General features: G+C 41.2%; 1 protein-coding gene across 8 annotated transcripts in view; it reads left to right on the forward strand.

Moving 5' to 3' along the window:
• Positions 1-16,713, forward strand: part of LOC116243393 (uncharacterized) — a 162,263-nt gene that overhangs the window by 100,047 nt on the left and 45,503 nt on the right. For all 8 annotated transcript variants that reach the window (XR_016469759.1, XM_090147660.1, XM_090147658.1 and 5 more), the window contains 2 exons: positions 6,345-6,467; positions 15,167-15,289. Coding sequence is in view for 7 of the 8 variants with exons in the window: in XM_090147660.1 (XP_090003786.1) it covers positions 6,345-6,467; positions 15,167-15,289 (246 nt within the window). In the remaining variant the exon portion in view is untranslated. The remainder of the gene's footprint in view (positions 1-6,344; positions 6,468-15,166; positions 15,290-16,713) is intronic.

Below are 16,713 nucleotides of genomic sequence, written 5' to 3' on the forward strand. Positions count from 1 at the left end.
TCTCTTAACCATCCCTTTTAACCAATCCCTTATCAGACTTGACATGCTCCTTTCAGTATGACTTGCTCAAGCTATTCCATTAATTAATTTTGTTGCTTGCCTCAGACACCTGTGACTTACTGAAATTTAAGTAAGCTTCAGCAGTGATTTGAGCTAACCTGGCTGACTTTGAAGTGAAGCAGACAATGGATGCTCATATAATCCATTGGAGGGGCCAGAAAAGGGCAGAGACAAATACCTGAGGAGCAAAAATAAAAGCCTGGGAGCGGTAGCAGTTTGAAATGACCCAGCTAACTCTACAGGAGCACATTTATCCCTGCTGAAAGCTGTTTCACTGAGGTGTTTTAACATCAGTTTCCAGTGGACCACTCAGGAGAGCTTGTCAGGTATTTATGGCATTTTTGGTGAAGTAGAAAAGAAAGTTCGTGGAAGATTTTGCAATGTAAAATCTATCAAAAATTGCTCTCTTTGCAGCTCAGTTTGATTCAGTGAAACAGAAATAGGTTTTTAATTCAAATTAGCAGGAATTCTGCCTTTTCTTGTTGAACTTCAGACTTAAAACCTGTCGTTTTTTATTCCTTATAGTCAATGCTAATGTCAAACAAGCTTCAAAGTGGAAAAATTGAACAAATATTTTTCTAGCACCGGGAGGTCCCAAACTCCTTGAATCAAACTTTCAAACCTCAAAACCCCTTTAATGGCCGTAAAGCAGGGGAGATCATTTTAAAAACTTCTGCTTAAAGAGCAAATCATGTCACGCTTCATAGTAAGTACATTTGTGAATGGATTCACACTGGCTGTCAAATTGCAGGCATTTCCAAGCACAAGATGTGAGGGGAGACTGCGTGATTTAAAGGGAGCTGAACATGTTATAAAATTATCTACTGACAGTGGTTCTTACTTTATGTTTCATTCTCACAGAATTAATTTCTGAATTTTGTGATCAGCTTATGCACCACTGGATATTAAGCCTGTTTCCTTCCCTTCTCTTAATTATATAAATTATTTAACTTAGAAATGTGAAAATAATGTATAAAATCCTTTTTGTGAACTAGTGGAAAGACTGTTTGATGTTCTTGCTTCATCATTTGTGTGAGGTTTAGACATCCCTTGGAATCTATTAACCAAACCACTGCAGCAGGACTTTTGTTAAATTCAATCCAGAAAATTCCCAGGTTAAATAGTTCGTGCACTTCTGGTAATATTAAATGCAGCCCCTTCGTGTTTCTCATTGTGTTTCTTTACCTAAGATCCAATCTTTCCTTCCCTGCTACTCTACATCCCTACTGCACTGAATCTTCTCTGTATCATATCTGCACCCACTGAGCTCCCACTTTACGAAACTCTAAGATGATGCTGCAAAGATCAAATCTTTCCACCTCTCTCTGGACACAAATTTTATAAACAATTACTATAATTGTTTCTAATTAGAGTCTAACTTTATACATTTAAAACTACTGACATAAGCAATTCTCCACATAGATGGAAGCAGGATTTTGTGTTTCCCTTGGCTACATCCCTTCTGGTGGGTTGTGGTGAATGGAAAATGGTGATGTGCACGTGTCATTCATTCCAACTGTATGCAGTGTCTCTTGGGCATGTGGGAACGAGGGTGCAGTTGTGCTTCTGTGGAAGCCTTTGGGGATGGTGGTTTTCCTCAGTAGGAGGAATTTTCAGTATTTGAGATCTGACATAGTGGCCATCCTGCACCGCAGCTCAACTCTATGTGTGTAACTATAGCAGAGAAAGAGGGATGTACCAATGGTGAATGTACCATTGTGAGAGTGGAGATGCACTGATTCTGGGAGTACTGGCTGCAGAGATTTCCAAACAGCTCCCTTGGGAAAAAAAAAAAAAAAAGCAATTTAAAAGCAAAGAGGACTTGGGATGGCAGAAGGTGCTGCCTGACCCCAACCCATGTGCAGCCAAATGGAAACCCAATGTCCTGTGCAGCTGATAGGAGCAGGAGGGTCAGGAGAATGGAGAGGATGCTGCAGTGCTTGGTCCTTCTGCTGTCAGAACTCATTTTCTTCTTCTTTCTTTGGGCTCTTTTTAGTTGTGCATATTATGTTCCTTAGTGTAAAAAGCGAAGCTGTTTGTTAGCAGGAAATTGATCTGGAAACACCTTGTTGTTGTTTTTTTTCTTCTTTATAAAAACAAAATTGGAGGTCCACTAATTATCTGTGTCTGGCACTGCTCTCTGTTTATTTTTAAGGAACTGATTGATCATAGCTGTTCCTAAAGATTTTAAGTAGCAATACAAAAACAATCCTGCAGGCTGTGTACAAAAGCCGCTGATGTGATGACCTTGAATTCCAAACAGGCAATCACACGGCTTTAAATTGTTTGTAATGCAATTTAAAAGTGTGTTTAAATGGGTATTTGGCAGGGAAATCAGTCTGTTGCCAAAGCAGCTGGGGGCAGACTTCCCTGAAAATTAGCAAAGCCCCCATTTAGAAGTATAGAGGCTTAAAATCTTTAATGTACTCAGTAAAACCTGCCTTAGAAAGGGCAAGGTGATGTCTCAGCTTATGGATTTGTGTGCCCAGCGTCTTGTCCCACATTTGGAACTGGTATTGTGCATCCCCACCCTCTGGGGATGTGGGAATGGGCAGCATGCAGCCATGCTGTGCAGACCTCAGAGATCTGCAGAAGTAAAAGCTGTATGCCACAGTGGCTGAAACAGTTTGCATCCTGGCACCAGGTAGCATCGACTTTTGGTCTGACCATAAGACCATTCCCATTGATAAGTGGGTAAGTCCGGGCATCATCTCTGTATATCCCCAGGTAGGCTGTGGGCTGCCAGCAGTGACTTTCGGTGGGAAATCTCACTAAAGTGCATCTCTGCCAAAACTCTGTAGGGTATTCACACATTGACTCTGCTTTTTTCACCAATCAGTATAATTCCCTGCTCAAGATAGTGCTGGGATGGCACATATTTCTCATTTTGCTTCTCAGTCTCAATCTATTGCCCCACTCATCTCAATGGATGGCTCTGCCTCTGTCTTCATAGAATGGCCTGGGTTGAAAAGGACCACAATGCTCATCCAGTTCCAACCCCCTGCTATGTCCAGGGTCGCCAACCAGCAGACCAGGCTGCCCAGAGCCACATCCAGCCTGGCCTTGAATGCCTGCAGGTATGGGGCATCCACAGCCTCCTTGGGCAACCTGTTCCAGTGCATCACCACCCTCTGAGAGAAAAATTTCTTCCTAATATCCAACCTAAACCTCCCCTGTCTCAGTTTAAAACCATTCCCCCTTGTCCTATCACTATCCACACTTGTAAACAGGAAAACGTAGCTGCTTTCACCACAGGGCAACTGGAAATAAGAAATCAAAAGTGGCTTGAAATTCAGGTTATTTGGAGAAGCATCTTCAATTGTAACTGTAGGCAGAGCAGCACATAGGTATTTTAGTTTGATCTGTGGTAGAAATGAATCCAAATTTAATTATATAATAGAGTTGAACAGATGCAATCTCTGTAATCCTGTGTGGACTGACTTCATAATTTTAGATTTCTACAGTTATTTCTGTGCAGAAAAAGAAATGGCTGCTTGTCATACGCCACTCATATGCTTCTGGCAATGTAAGCTGTTGCTTCCCTGGTGTGTATGTCCTTACACGTGTTGCTATTTTAATATAAAATTGCCAATAGCTTACACCTGTAAAACTCTTAATTCAGCTCTAGCATTTAGATTAGTTCTGCTTTTCAGCCTGCTTCCCTAGAAAACATAATGAAGATGTTTTTCTTCTGTAACTGGGGGGCAGAGTTGTTTCCTGTCCTAGAGATGTAGGAGGCACCAAAGGCTGCTGCTTGTTGCATATTTCCTCATTATATCCTCAGCACACGGAAAGATCTTTCAGTGTTTAATCCTCACCATGCTGATCTCCCACAGAAAGCCCCAGAGGGGCTTTTTGACTGGTTGGAAAAGAAGGAGGTGACCAGAGGGGTCTGGCCATGCAGGGGGGATGCTGACGTTTTGGGATATTTGGGGTGAGGTTTGCAGAAGGGCTGTGGCCAGTGGAGAGGTCCTGGTGTTCTGCTGGAAATCCAGGCACCAAAATGCTCCAAGAGAGACTAACTAAGTGTAATTGCTAGTTTTTATTATCTTGGCTATTTTTTCTCCTTTATAAGCACTGATGTCCAAATGTAAAGCTGTGTTTGGTACACGGAGAAACTCCGCAGCTGACTGTATATATAGCCTATAAAGGTAATATATTGAAGCTTGTAGTAACTGAGTTAATGGAGGTATAAATACTGGGATGCAAAGAACTATATAGTTCATCCTCTTCCTTCTTGTATTTCTCAGAGCCTTTTTTGTGTATTTTATTTCTTTGATACTCAAGACAAATAGTTTCTTGGTTTTGATTTCATCCTGGGATTTTTCAGCAGAGCGTTTCTTGACTGCGTAACGTTCAACAAGATGAATAACATTTTCTGTTTACAGTTTACATTAAAAAAAATGAAACTTCTGCTTTGGTTTGTTGGGTTTTTTTTAAGTATTCCAGATGTCTTCAGGCTGTAGGAAATGTACATAGTATACAGTCCAATAAAAGAACAAATATAGCAGGAGGATTAAAAAGTGGCACACATTAGCAAATGGTCTGAATTTAAATGCTACTCAGCACCAGGACTTCATTTTAGGTGAGTGAAATTCACATGTGAAATATTAAAATTTAACTTGATAAATACGTTTCCTTAGGACCAGGATGTCGTGCATTTCCAAGTCATCTTTAAAACTTCCTTTTTCATTTAATTTTGATTAGATTTTCTAGAATGGAATAAACATAAAAGCATAACAAATGTAAACCATCAAAGCCAAATGTAAAGCAGATACATTAACAGCAAAAATATGAAAGCCAGACCTCTATGCTCCTTGAGTGCAATAGCAGGGGGAAGATCCCCTCCTTGTGTTCTCCTTTCCATGCTCCACTCTATTCCACATTCCTGGCTCTGCTACCATCCCCTTCCCTGCAGCAGCAATTAGGAGATGGCCTCTCCTTGTAGCCACTCTTGTCTTTCTTTCCATTCCACTCTCCTCATCCACGGCTGTTTGGATGAGTGAATCCTTTCAGGTGGTTTCAGAACATTGATCTAAAGAGATATTAAGTCACTGTGAGTCTTTAAGTAAAAAATGTCACAATAGGGGATACAGACACAGAGTGCAGAAGGGAGTTTAGGGAGGTTTGGGTTTAGCAACAAGAGGGAATCTTCAGCGGTCAGCATGAGCTGGCTCCAGCATTTCCCCTGGGTGAGATGGAGGGAAGGACAGACAGACCCAAGATAAGGATCTGCCAGGTCAGGGAATGGGCAACTGGCCCTTATTTCCAGTGATTTCTGTGTCAGTTTTTAAGGTAATGGCATCAACATGCCAATCAAATGCTATTTACTGTAGTACGGTGTTGCAGAAAATATACAGAAACTGCTTATGTGATACATTATAAAATTCAGACCTGTGAATTATTGCTGAACATTCAAGCATTTACTTCAACTTTTCTTGGTCTTTTTTGTCCACCGTTGTCTTCATTCTCAGATGAAGTTTTACAGCAGCTTTCTCAAGTTGATTGTCCTGGTTTCAATTGGGTTAATTATCTTTCTAGTAGCTGATGCAGTGCTGTGCTCTGGATTTAGGAAGACAGTAATGTTGGGAACACAGCAATATTATAATTGTTGCTGAGCACAGATCCAAGGGCATTTCAGCTTCTTGTGCTGCCCTGACAGTGAGGGGCTGGGGATCACAAGGAGATGGAAAATGGCACAGCCAGTACAGCTGACCTCCTTGGCCAAAGCCCAAGGGACAGGAGTCACAGAAAATGTGGCACAAAAAGCATTTCTGTGTAATGCCTACGCTCTCATTGATTGGGAACATGAGCTCTGATCCTTTGCCATGTCAGTTCTATGTGCTTGTATCCTCAAGAAGACCTTTTGTAGGATTAAAGACCTGATGCATAAAGAAATCTATTTTCAGCAAAATTTTGCAAAAGCAAAATGTTTGACCAGCGGTACCTTCATACCCAGACGTGTTTGAATTCTGTCTTCTATGCCTGGACTTTTCTCTTCCCCCGAGGAAACACTGGTGTCACAGATCATTCTAATTAGCCAGAGCTTCAGAAGAAGAGACTACAGAGACGGTGCCTGTGGGCACTTTGAAAAACACCATCAAAATTTCAATTTTCTTTGCTCTGTTTACAGTGTGGCTGCAAAATAAACAAAAAAAAAGCAACAACAACAACATCACAGTTGAAGCATCATGGTTGCATTATGTCCGAGCTACATGCTTCTCCAGGAGAACTGAACTGTCTCTGCTGTTTGGTAATTTCAGCCATCTCTCTTCCTCCTACAGATGTGGATGAGTGTGCAGAGGTGAATGGAGGCTGCCAGCACAGCTGCATCAACACCCATGGCTCCTTCCACTGCCACTGTCAGACAGGATACAGGCTGCACTCCGATGGGCGCACATGCTTGAGTGAGTACATGCTGCAAGACATGGATATATGTTTTTCTCCTATGTTCTTGTATAAGTTCAAGGGTTTGTAGACTTGGGCTTTTCTGCTGCAAATTCTTCTACTCTTAGTCTTTTTGTCCTATTTTTCCTTAAGAGACACGAGCTCTCTTGCTGTTCTTCTGACCAATCAGTCCCAGAACAGATCTTGTGTGTTTGGTGACAAAGGCAAAATAAAAGGTTGGGGTTGCCACCCTAAAGTTGGCTTTAACTCAGTCCACAGTAGATGAGATCTCCATTAGACTGAATGGTTGTGGATCCTGTGGGTTTCCCAGGTGGTTCCATGAGCAGAAGGAAACCATCAGCTCTGCTGACAACTATGACAATGAAGGAAAATCTCTGGCAATGTTTTCCAGTGAGTGGAGGACCCAGAGCAGAGGCTGAACTTGTGAATTATAAAGATACTTTTAGGAATATGGTGCTATGGACTAGTAGCTGGAAAGGGAGTTATGAAAGGCTAACAAAATACTGAAGTAGTGTCAAGTTTGCACACAGAGGTCTTCTTTGTTTTCAGGTACTGCTTAAAAAGAAACCTTTCCCATCACCACTTCTCTTCAGTCTTTGCTGTACATTTAAATTTTTAATATTTTTTAGGCAAAGCAGTAACGCAAATTTGTCTGCTTTTCATTTTAGTTATTAGGCAAAATGAGAAGTATGCATGGGGTGGGCTGGAAACTCTCCTCCAAGGCATATCACAGGAATGTTTTGCTTGTGCTAATCTTTTTAGCTCACACAGGAGGTTCTCATGCATATGAATGAAGATGAGAGTTTGGAGCACATTTGTTGCGCTCTTGCTGCAGGTTGATAATTTGGGTGCTATAGATTTGTGATAGCTCCTGGTTCCAACAGTAGTTCTGTCTCCTTTCATCCATTCCTGCATTTATATCTGTCTTAAAGGTTTACATCACTCCTGTTTGTCAGAAATGTGTCTTAATCTGCTGCAGTCATGTTTGTAGTAGCTGCGTTACAAGTCATACTGAATTCCTCTTCCTTTGCTCAGTGAGCAAAACCCATGCTGTATTTCTTTATGGCACAAAAGACAAAAAATGAAAGTCAACAACAGAAGAAGTTGCAAAACAAACCAATTTGTTCACTTTATGTCATACTGAAGATCTCTCCTCTTGCTCAGAAGAATCCCATTCCAAGCATCAAGGAGTAGAAAACAGTAGGAAGAGGGATTATATGGTTCTAGTGATGTAGAACAGTGGTCATTTTTGTGTTTGTTGAAAAGACAAGCAGTTCTGCCATTAGCAATAAATGTTTTGCATCTTACATTGGACTCTGAGCCCTGAAATGACAGAGGCCAAGTTAATTCTGCATCTTGCTTAGAAAATCCTCATATGTGTATACATACTCTCATTGTATTGCATTTAAAACAGTGTAAAAGTCAAGTTGTCAAGTTCTGTATAAAAATATTCTGTCATTTCAGCAGAAGAACTGAACGTAATTTGTTTGAATTTTGAAGCCTGATTTCAGGTAATTTGAGAAGAACAGTCAAGTGTAGTCAGACCACATCTGCAGAATCAATTCACTCACAGTTTTGTCATTGTTTCTGTACTGGAGTGAATTCCCTTGCTGGTGCTTAAATTCAGCCAAATATGTCATTCATTATTTCTTGTATTATCACAGCAATAAATTTACTGATGCACCCAGAACATAAAATGAACTCGTGTTCAGGCTGCAGTAATAGCATTTTTTTCCTTAATTTAAGGAACTTAGCATTTCAGGTTTGTTGGGTTTACTGCATACAAAGACTTTCAGCATTTTGGTAATGAACTGCAATTAAAAATATGGCCAAGTCTGAATCTTTTCTTCGCTCTCTCAGTTGGATAGATAATGTGTAGGAAGAACAAGGGTGTGAGAAATAAATTAATTTAAGGCAAAAGCAAAATGTCTCATATTTACATAGAAGCAGAAGTGTTTTCCTATGAATTACAAGAAAAGAGAGAAATCCATCTCTCTCTGATCAGATATGACCAGGTATGACACAAAAGTAAAAGATGGGATGTTTGAATTGCTTTGCTCTCTCAGAATAGTCTAATTTTCAGCAGTGGTGGAGAGGGAATTTCATACTAAAAATGACTAATGTGGCTTAGGGGAAGAAGTGATAGAGAAGTGAACGATAAATACAAAAAGTAGAGATTGAGGGCATTAAATGAGTTTACCTTTATAACACCCATAGCCTTCTGTGAGCAGTCTATAGCTGTTTGCTCTTGGCACCAATCATAAAGCCTAGTTTTATGTTTTCCTAGCCATGAACATTAACAGAAAGTGAGTTTTCATTTTGGGAATGTAAGCATTGAAAAGCAGTTATTAAAAATACTTAACACAATGTTCAACTCAATATCTCAGAAATTATCAAGGAGAAACAGAAATAAATCCTGAGAGGAGAGACAGAAGGAAGTTACAGAGAGTTGCTATCATGGTAATGGATGTACACAATACCGAGCAGGGAATATTGAGTTCCACTTCAGCTATTTAGACAGGAAACGAAAATAAACGGATATAATAAACTCTCATGTGCTAGAGCACAAGACAGATGCTAGCTGACGAGGACAGGGAGAAGCATTTCATATAAAACCATTTTACAGCCCAGGGATTTGGGCATGAACAGCTCATGCTGCCCAGGTGCAGGTGGGGATGGGGCTGGCGTGGCCTGCTGCTCGTTTCTACATTTTGAGCACACATCTGATGAAGAGGTAAATGGAGCAGCGCATGTCTCCTTCAACCTAGTGCAGCTGAGCAGAGCATCTAACATTTCCAACAGGGCTCATAATAGCAAGAGTATCTGTTCGAAGAATACACTGGAGGATGTAACGGCCTCTCAAACATACAAAGAATAAAAAGGGTCTGCATTCTGGAAACGAGCTGTTTATTGGAGGTTATTATCTCCGCTACAGAAATTAGAAACAAGGATCCCTTTAGACAGGATTTCAGATGCACCCAGCTCAGATTTCTGTTTTGCTCATTCTTTCCATTTGTGGAAATCCTACGTTTCAGGGAGCAGTGTGCCAAAATGACTTGAGGGAAGCAGATTTTGATTCCTCAATGGCTTGGAATTCTCCCATACATAGGAAAGGGGATTTCTCTTCTTCTAAGATATTCAGCCCACATTTGAAGACTTGGAAACCTGGCAGGCTACTTTAGCATGAGGTTGCATGGGAAACTATTGAAGTTCTTTGCAACATGTCCAGTCCTCCTATTGCATCATCATGGTGTGTTTGGGACCCATCTGTCCCTGGAACACCACCAGCATGATCCTCAAAGAGATCTGAAGAAATCTGTTTGTCATTTCTCCTTTTCTCATGAGAAACTTATGTTTATTCTCCAAGGCAGATAACTTCTAAAGTGGGTTACTATCTTCAGAAGTAAACAGCATCCAAGAGCAAAATTCTTTCTTGTTGAATATTTTGATGATCTCTGATACTTTGTGTTGTGCCACAGTACATCTTTTACAATGTTCTTTTCCTCCTTTAGCATTTTGTCCCCCAAAATTTTGCTCAATACTGAATTCATTTTTATTTATATGTGCCAGGCTGAGCATTCACTACCAATTAGGCAATTAAAATAACCAAAGGTAACAGAGTCCATTTCTTCTGTTTGATTGTCAGTGCCTTGACTATGCTAATGTCACGAATTTAACTTCATTAAAGTTTAACCAGCTGGTGTCTGGGAAGCAGAAACTCAGACAGAAAGCATATTTATTGCAGCACCGGGCTGTGCTTTTGGACTGATGTAAATTCATTGTTTTCACTGGAATTTATTCTTGTTTGAACTCCAAGAAGAGAAAGCAGAACACAGGCTTTGGAGCCCAATTCATCTCTGGTGCCAGCTGTTATCTTTGATGTCTGCCTTGTGTAGGAAAGCTGTTGGGATGCAGGTTTTGCGGAGGCTTTCACACACTGTGACTCTTAATAGGGGAAGTAACAAAGACGATATCTCTACAAATCTATAACCTTTGCTTTACCACACAAGTAGAAGTACAGTATGTCTGGTTACGTTCTTGTCATAATTTGAGTTGGTGAAAAACACAGGCAGGAGGCTGCATGCTCTGACTCCATCGTTACTGTTTATCTTCTAACAAGAGTTCCAGTTTTTTACATTTTTTAGCATTATTTTGGGCAATAACACGTTGAGAAATGTATATTACAGGTCAAAGCTTGGCTTTTCTGCCATGCAGAAACTGTCTCCTAATGGATAGCATAGGGTGAAATGTCTCCTACAGCAGCTTTTGTGGCTAACATGTTCTGAATATCTATGACAGATAACTGAATTTATACTAATATTAGTAATAGAAATGTCAAAGCTCTTTGCTGGCATCAGTGGGTCCAGAGTTTGATGCCTTCCATGGAGGACAAAATAGCCTTTTCAACCACTGACGGAGAGCATAATTCATCCCTGCTATTAGTAAGGATAGATGCAGCCCTGCACACGCTCACACGTACGTGTGTGCAGCACAACAACAGGTTCAGAGGACCGATCTTATTTTTATATGCAGTGTGCAATAGGTGTGGGTGTGTGCTAACATGTTTTGGCAGGAAGAGAAACGTTTCTCCAGAGGCTGGGGGTCTATGCTGAACAGAAAGAATATTAATTTGCCTGGGTGAAAGGAGAGGTATCTTCAGAGATGCTCAAGTCCACCTCAGTCCTTGTTGTTTATTCCATGTGTCTGTGCTACGGTCCTTCAGAGCCTGAAATGGGTGATGCCAGTTGGGCTGTTCTGTTTCCCCCTCCTTCCACTGACAGACCCTTGGGCCCTTTGCTGCCATCAGATCAAAGGGTGGCTGCACTTCAATCACGTCTTCCTCCACTCACTGCCTTTGGCCAACACAATGGTGCCAGGCAGCCCTATGCATGCCAATGGATGGGTTTGGGATAGGTGCTGCAGAGAAAGCTTGGTGAGGATGTAGGAAGCACAGGACTGTGTGCATTCATCCCCTTTCGTATAACCGATGGTAAAAAGATGACATGTAGCTGAGGTGTGAAGTTTGCCTTCTTTCACAGTCACAGAGCTTCTGCCCTCGTGGACTCCTGGCCAGTCACTGCACTCACTCTGGCAGCAATGGCATAAGTGAGGAACACGGTCACGTTTTAATCCTAACATTCATTACTCATCAAGTTGTATATAGAGTTGGCCTCTCAATTTTCTGCTACATGATGTCTTTTCTTTATCTGATTTTGGCTTATCTTGCTCCTAATCACAGCCTGATTCATTCCTCCCCTTCAGGCTGCAGAGCATTGCAAGCAGAATAGCAATGCTACCTTTGAGTTTGATTGTTGCCTTTTTTTTAGCAAATCATTTTTTAAATCAAACCTCCCCCCACATCACGACAATCTCACACACATGGCACCCTTGGATGTGCCAGAGAAAGATGGGTCCAAACTCGTGGATTTATTGCACTAAAACTCCCATCACAAAACTGTTTCCATATGGCTCTGCTTCTCCTCAGGGCTTTTCTACGCTGTGTACAAAGTGTGAGTAAATCCTGCCATCAGCTCCCGTGGCATGCAGAGCTCTTGGCCTTAGACTCTGGCCTGCGTGAGCTTCACAACCGGAATTCCTGAACAATGGCTGTGTCTGTGGGTCAGACCTGAGCTGGAGACTGCTGGTAAACTGCATGCAAGTTAATGGAATTTGAAATGGAGAAGCACAGCCTTTCCAGAAGAGCAGCTGTGGGCAGAGGAAGGAGGATTTGTCTTGCAAGAGGAGCTTAGCTGGCAAAATGAAAGCCGAGTGGGATGCTTTTCTCCCATAAACACCTTAAAGAGTAAAAACCCAAGGGAGAAAAGTGCTAGTTAAGCTGATGGACAAGATTTTTACGGAACAAATGAGAATAAAGTGGCCATGAGTGCATTGGGTTGGCATTTAGAGCTGTCATCCCAGGGCTGACACTGCAGTCAGGATCCTGAGAGGCAGCAGGGTGAAGCCTTCCCCACAGAGGCACAGCAATGGGATGGAGTTGTGAAGAATCATTGATGAGGTTGAAGCACCAGGTGTGTATGGATGGGATCTGCGGTGACACTGGTACTTCTGTAAAGGCACAGGCTGTATGAGATCTGTGCTAGAGGGAGTTCTACATTGGGCTATCCAGGAGTGATAAGGATTTTCTCCTGTGTAAAGTCACAGTTGCCACGAGCAAGCAGACTATGACAAGACCCAATTCTCTTTCTTTTGCTGTTCTAGAGTACACAACTAATAGGATTGGAGAACTAGACCCTGTCCTTTGCAACCTGCAGTGAAGGTCTGGAAGGGTTCCCAGCACATATAGCACATGCTTTCTTAAGAGTAATGTTGCTGCCTCAAATCAGTACCTTCGTTTGTGCCTTTTTCAGGCTGCCCAAGGAGGCTGTGGATGCCCCATACCTGCAGGCATTCAAGGCCAGGCTGGATGTGGCTCTGGGCAGCCTGTTCTGCTGGTTGGTGACCCTGCACATAGCAGGGGGTTGGAACTGAATGATCATTGTGGTCCTTTTCAACCCCGGCCATTCTATGATTCTATGATATGATTCTGTGTCCCAAGAAGCCTGGAAACAGATCAGTTCTGGGATTGTTTGGGATTTTCTTGGTCTTTGTTTTTTGAACACGGCATTTAACAGCTTGGAAGAGAGTTTCATAGGATGTAGTCTGTTACCCAATAATGTTAACAAGTCAGACAATATGAGACAAATGCATAGAAGAAAGAACACTAATGAGATGTTTCTAGCTTTTCCTGAAACCTGCCCATGACAGCAAGGAACAGATATGTCAGAATGAAACAAAAGCAAGTAAAACAAGTCAATCTGTGGTTGCTTTATCTTCTGAAAATCTCTTTCCTTTACAAATTTTTATCTTGTCTAGGGACTTCCAAGGCTGCTATTTTTTATTCAAATTACTACATTTTACTACCATGTACCCTATAATTTGTTGTTTGCTTGTAGTCATGTCACAGATTATTACAAGTCTTACTCTATGCTGTAATCATTCCCAAATTAAAGCTTTAGATGCTCTGAAAACCTTTGTAATATGTAGGTTTAACAGATGCTGTTTGATAGTGATTTCACTTAATTTATCCAAATAATAATAATAAAAAAGAATCAACAAATAATATTCCGTATCAGTCAGGGAATGACTTCTTGCTTGAAGCTAAATCCTTTGTAGACAGGCAACTGTTTAACTGCAGAGCCAAGCTGTCAGCCTTGAAAGTGTCACATAAGATGAAGTGCTGCTGTCCCTTGAAAACCTATTTGCAACCTATCGTGCTGAAAGTCCAACAGAAAAATCCAGTTCTAAATCCTTAACTGTGATATTATTTTATGCTATCTTGTCAAACTCTCAGCCTGCACACTCGAGTGGCTGTGTTCTTGGGATGTCAGGAGGTGAAATAAGGAAATTTGAAGGTGTTCTGGGGCAGTGTGCTCTGTTGCCAGCATGACATAAAATGCCACTGGCTACATAGGTTAAAAAAGCAAAACTTGGAGGACGTGGGGAAAAAAATGCACCACCATATTTAAATGTATCTCTATAAAATAAAGCTTGTTCTCCCAGCTCCTTCTTCTTCATAGCTATACATGTATGTATGTGGGTAGCCAACGGAGCAAAGTCTGGAGGAAAACACCTTCAACTGATGTTGGCTTTCCTTCCCAGTTCCCCTCTAGAAGTTACCCTGAATAGAACTTGAGATGAAGGAGGAGTGAAGGAGAAGTCAGGCTGGAGGCAAGGGTGGAGTATTGGTCCAATGTTTCAAATCAGTCAGTAATTAGTAAGAAGCTAAAACTACGTTATAGCTTGAATCGTAAGGAAATAGCCTTGATTTTTAAATGGTTTAGAATGCTAAAGGACACATTTTTCAAAGGCATCCTACAAATGCATGCTGTTATTTACCAGCGTGTTGATGTAACTGAACTCCACACTGGAACACCAGCTTTGTGCAAAATATCAGATTTTTGTATGAAGACTCTGGCTCTTAACCCAAATCATCTTATCCAAGCAGTCCTAGTAGGCCAGTTTGTGTATGGACAAAGTCTTTGTGCAAACACATCAGTTTGCTTCCAGCAGCCATGCACTCCAAAAATAAACACATTAACCACAGTGAAGTTTTTGAGGTGGAGACTTCTGCAGGCACTTTATAAATGTATTTTTAAGTACTCATCACTTAGAACTGCTTATCCTTGAAACTGCATGTTATTGCTGAATAAGAGTGAAAAACCTTGGTGTATAACATTGTTAGATTGAAGGAGGTCTTCTGGTGCTCTTCAGCAAGTATTTTCTTTGGAGACTTCCGCATACACATTATTCTTTGGCAAACTTCACTGTTGAGTGTGCTTATGTGTTCAAACATTGGTGTACTAATTGCTATTGTTTAGAGCAACTCTTGAAATCTACTCAGTTATGGTAAAATAAGGATAAAATGTACTCTCCCATCCTGCTTCCAGAAAGTAATACAACCACAATATCCCTCAGTTTATCGTGCTGCTGATCTATGGAAAATGCTGTCCAGGATCAGAGAAAATAGCAGGCAGAAAAACAACGGATTTAACCATACACCGACTTGCATCAGATATTTTTTCAGTCTAATCTTTCACAGTACTGTAATCTCAGCTGTTGGTTGCAGCGATGGCAGGTAAGACCGTTTGCAGGCACAAGCGTGACCTTTAAGCTGACAGTGTGCTCTAATTGGTTTCAGTGATAGACCCCTGCACAAGTGGGAATGGAGGATGCTCACAAATCTGTCAAAATGAGAGAGGAACTGCCAAATGCGAGTGTCACCCAGGGCATTATCTTTCTACAGACAAGAAGTCCTGCTTAGGTAAGAAACTGTGGACTCTATTAGAAGGAAAATATTGTTTGTTGCTCCGGCTTATTGGGCTTTGAATTAAAAAGTTCTAATTAGTTAAGTTCTTTACAGTGAAATTGGTGAGGTGCTGGAACAGCTGCCTAGAGAGGTTGTGGATGCCCCGTCCCTGGAGGTGTTCAAGGCCAGATTGGATGGGGCCCTGGGCAGCCTGGTCTGGTATTAAATGAGGAGGTTGTTGCCCTGCATGTGGCAGGGGGTTGGAGCTTCATGATCTTTGGGGTCCCTTCCAACCCTGGCCATTCTGTGATTCTGTGTAAAAGAAATACATTGGAAAAACGCGTACACGTTCTTTTGAAACAGCATTTCTCTTTGTGATATTTACATCAGCCAGTAGTCATGGAGGGGCACCTTCGTGATGGCAATTATTCCATGATCTCGTCAATCATTGTTTCTAGCAGTGGGATTTCTCAGTGCTGTAGTGTTATTCCTGTAGTGTCCCTTTAAAATAATGCCCCAGATACAGCTCCTGAGAAATTGGTTCAGGTAACACTTTGAACCAGGTCACCGAAAACCTATTTAGAATTCAAAGGGCTTTTTAGCTGGAGAACTGTTTCCATATTCATAAAGAAAGTACTGTGAAGAAAGAAATCACGAAGTCTACTTTTTCCAAAGAGAGGAGCTTAAAAAGTTGAATTCCAAAGTCCTGCATTTAGGCTGGGATTTTCAAAGGGATCTGAAGCATTTATGACCTGAAATGTGTGGGAATTAGTAACCAGAATTGCTGCTTTTCTCCTCAATATGGTGCTTGGAAGCAAGAATTTTCAGTTTAATGAAGCATGGAGCACCCGTGGACTTCATGATGTGCAGGTTTCTAACAGCCTTGTCAGGATCAGGGCATGCATTCAGACATTAATTTTAAACTCCTCTTTTTGAACACGTGGCCAAGATTGTACTGATACTGGACTCGTTGTGTTATCTCTATGGGTCTCTGTACAGGATGCTGGTTGCATACAGATTATTTTACTCAGCTGCCTGTAAACCCTTCCTTGGGGAGCACAGTGCACCTTGATGATGCCAGTTCTATTGGGATGACTCATATGTGTAAGGTTACTGAAAAAGCATTTTCAACACCAAAAAGTAGTTTCAAGTAGTGCAGACTCTGTGGTGATGATTAATCAGTGGAAACAGCAGTGAGTTTGATACTGGGGTCAGCATATTCCTCATTTTATCTCGAATAAACGTTGACAGTTCTGTTAATTTATGTATAAAATAAAGAACTAGATAACTAGCAATGTTATATACTGGAACAAATTTTCTTTCTGACCTCATGGCAACAGTCATAAGTTATTAGGCATCATTTCCTAACATGAATATACATATATACATGTTTCTCTTAGAAACTATTCCATGTTTTTTGCCAAACTCAAGCTGGTATT

This window comes from Phasianus colchicus, chromosome 10 (assembly GCF_987193195.1).
Source record: "Phasianus colchicus chromosome 10, bPhaCol1.hap1.1, whole genome shotgun sequence".
Taxonomy (NCBI): domain Eukaryota; kingdom Metazoa; phylum Chordata; class Aves; order Galliformes; family Phasianidae; genus Phasianus; species Phasianus colchicus.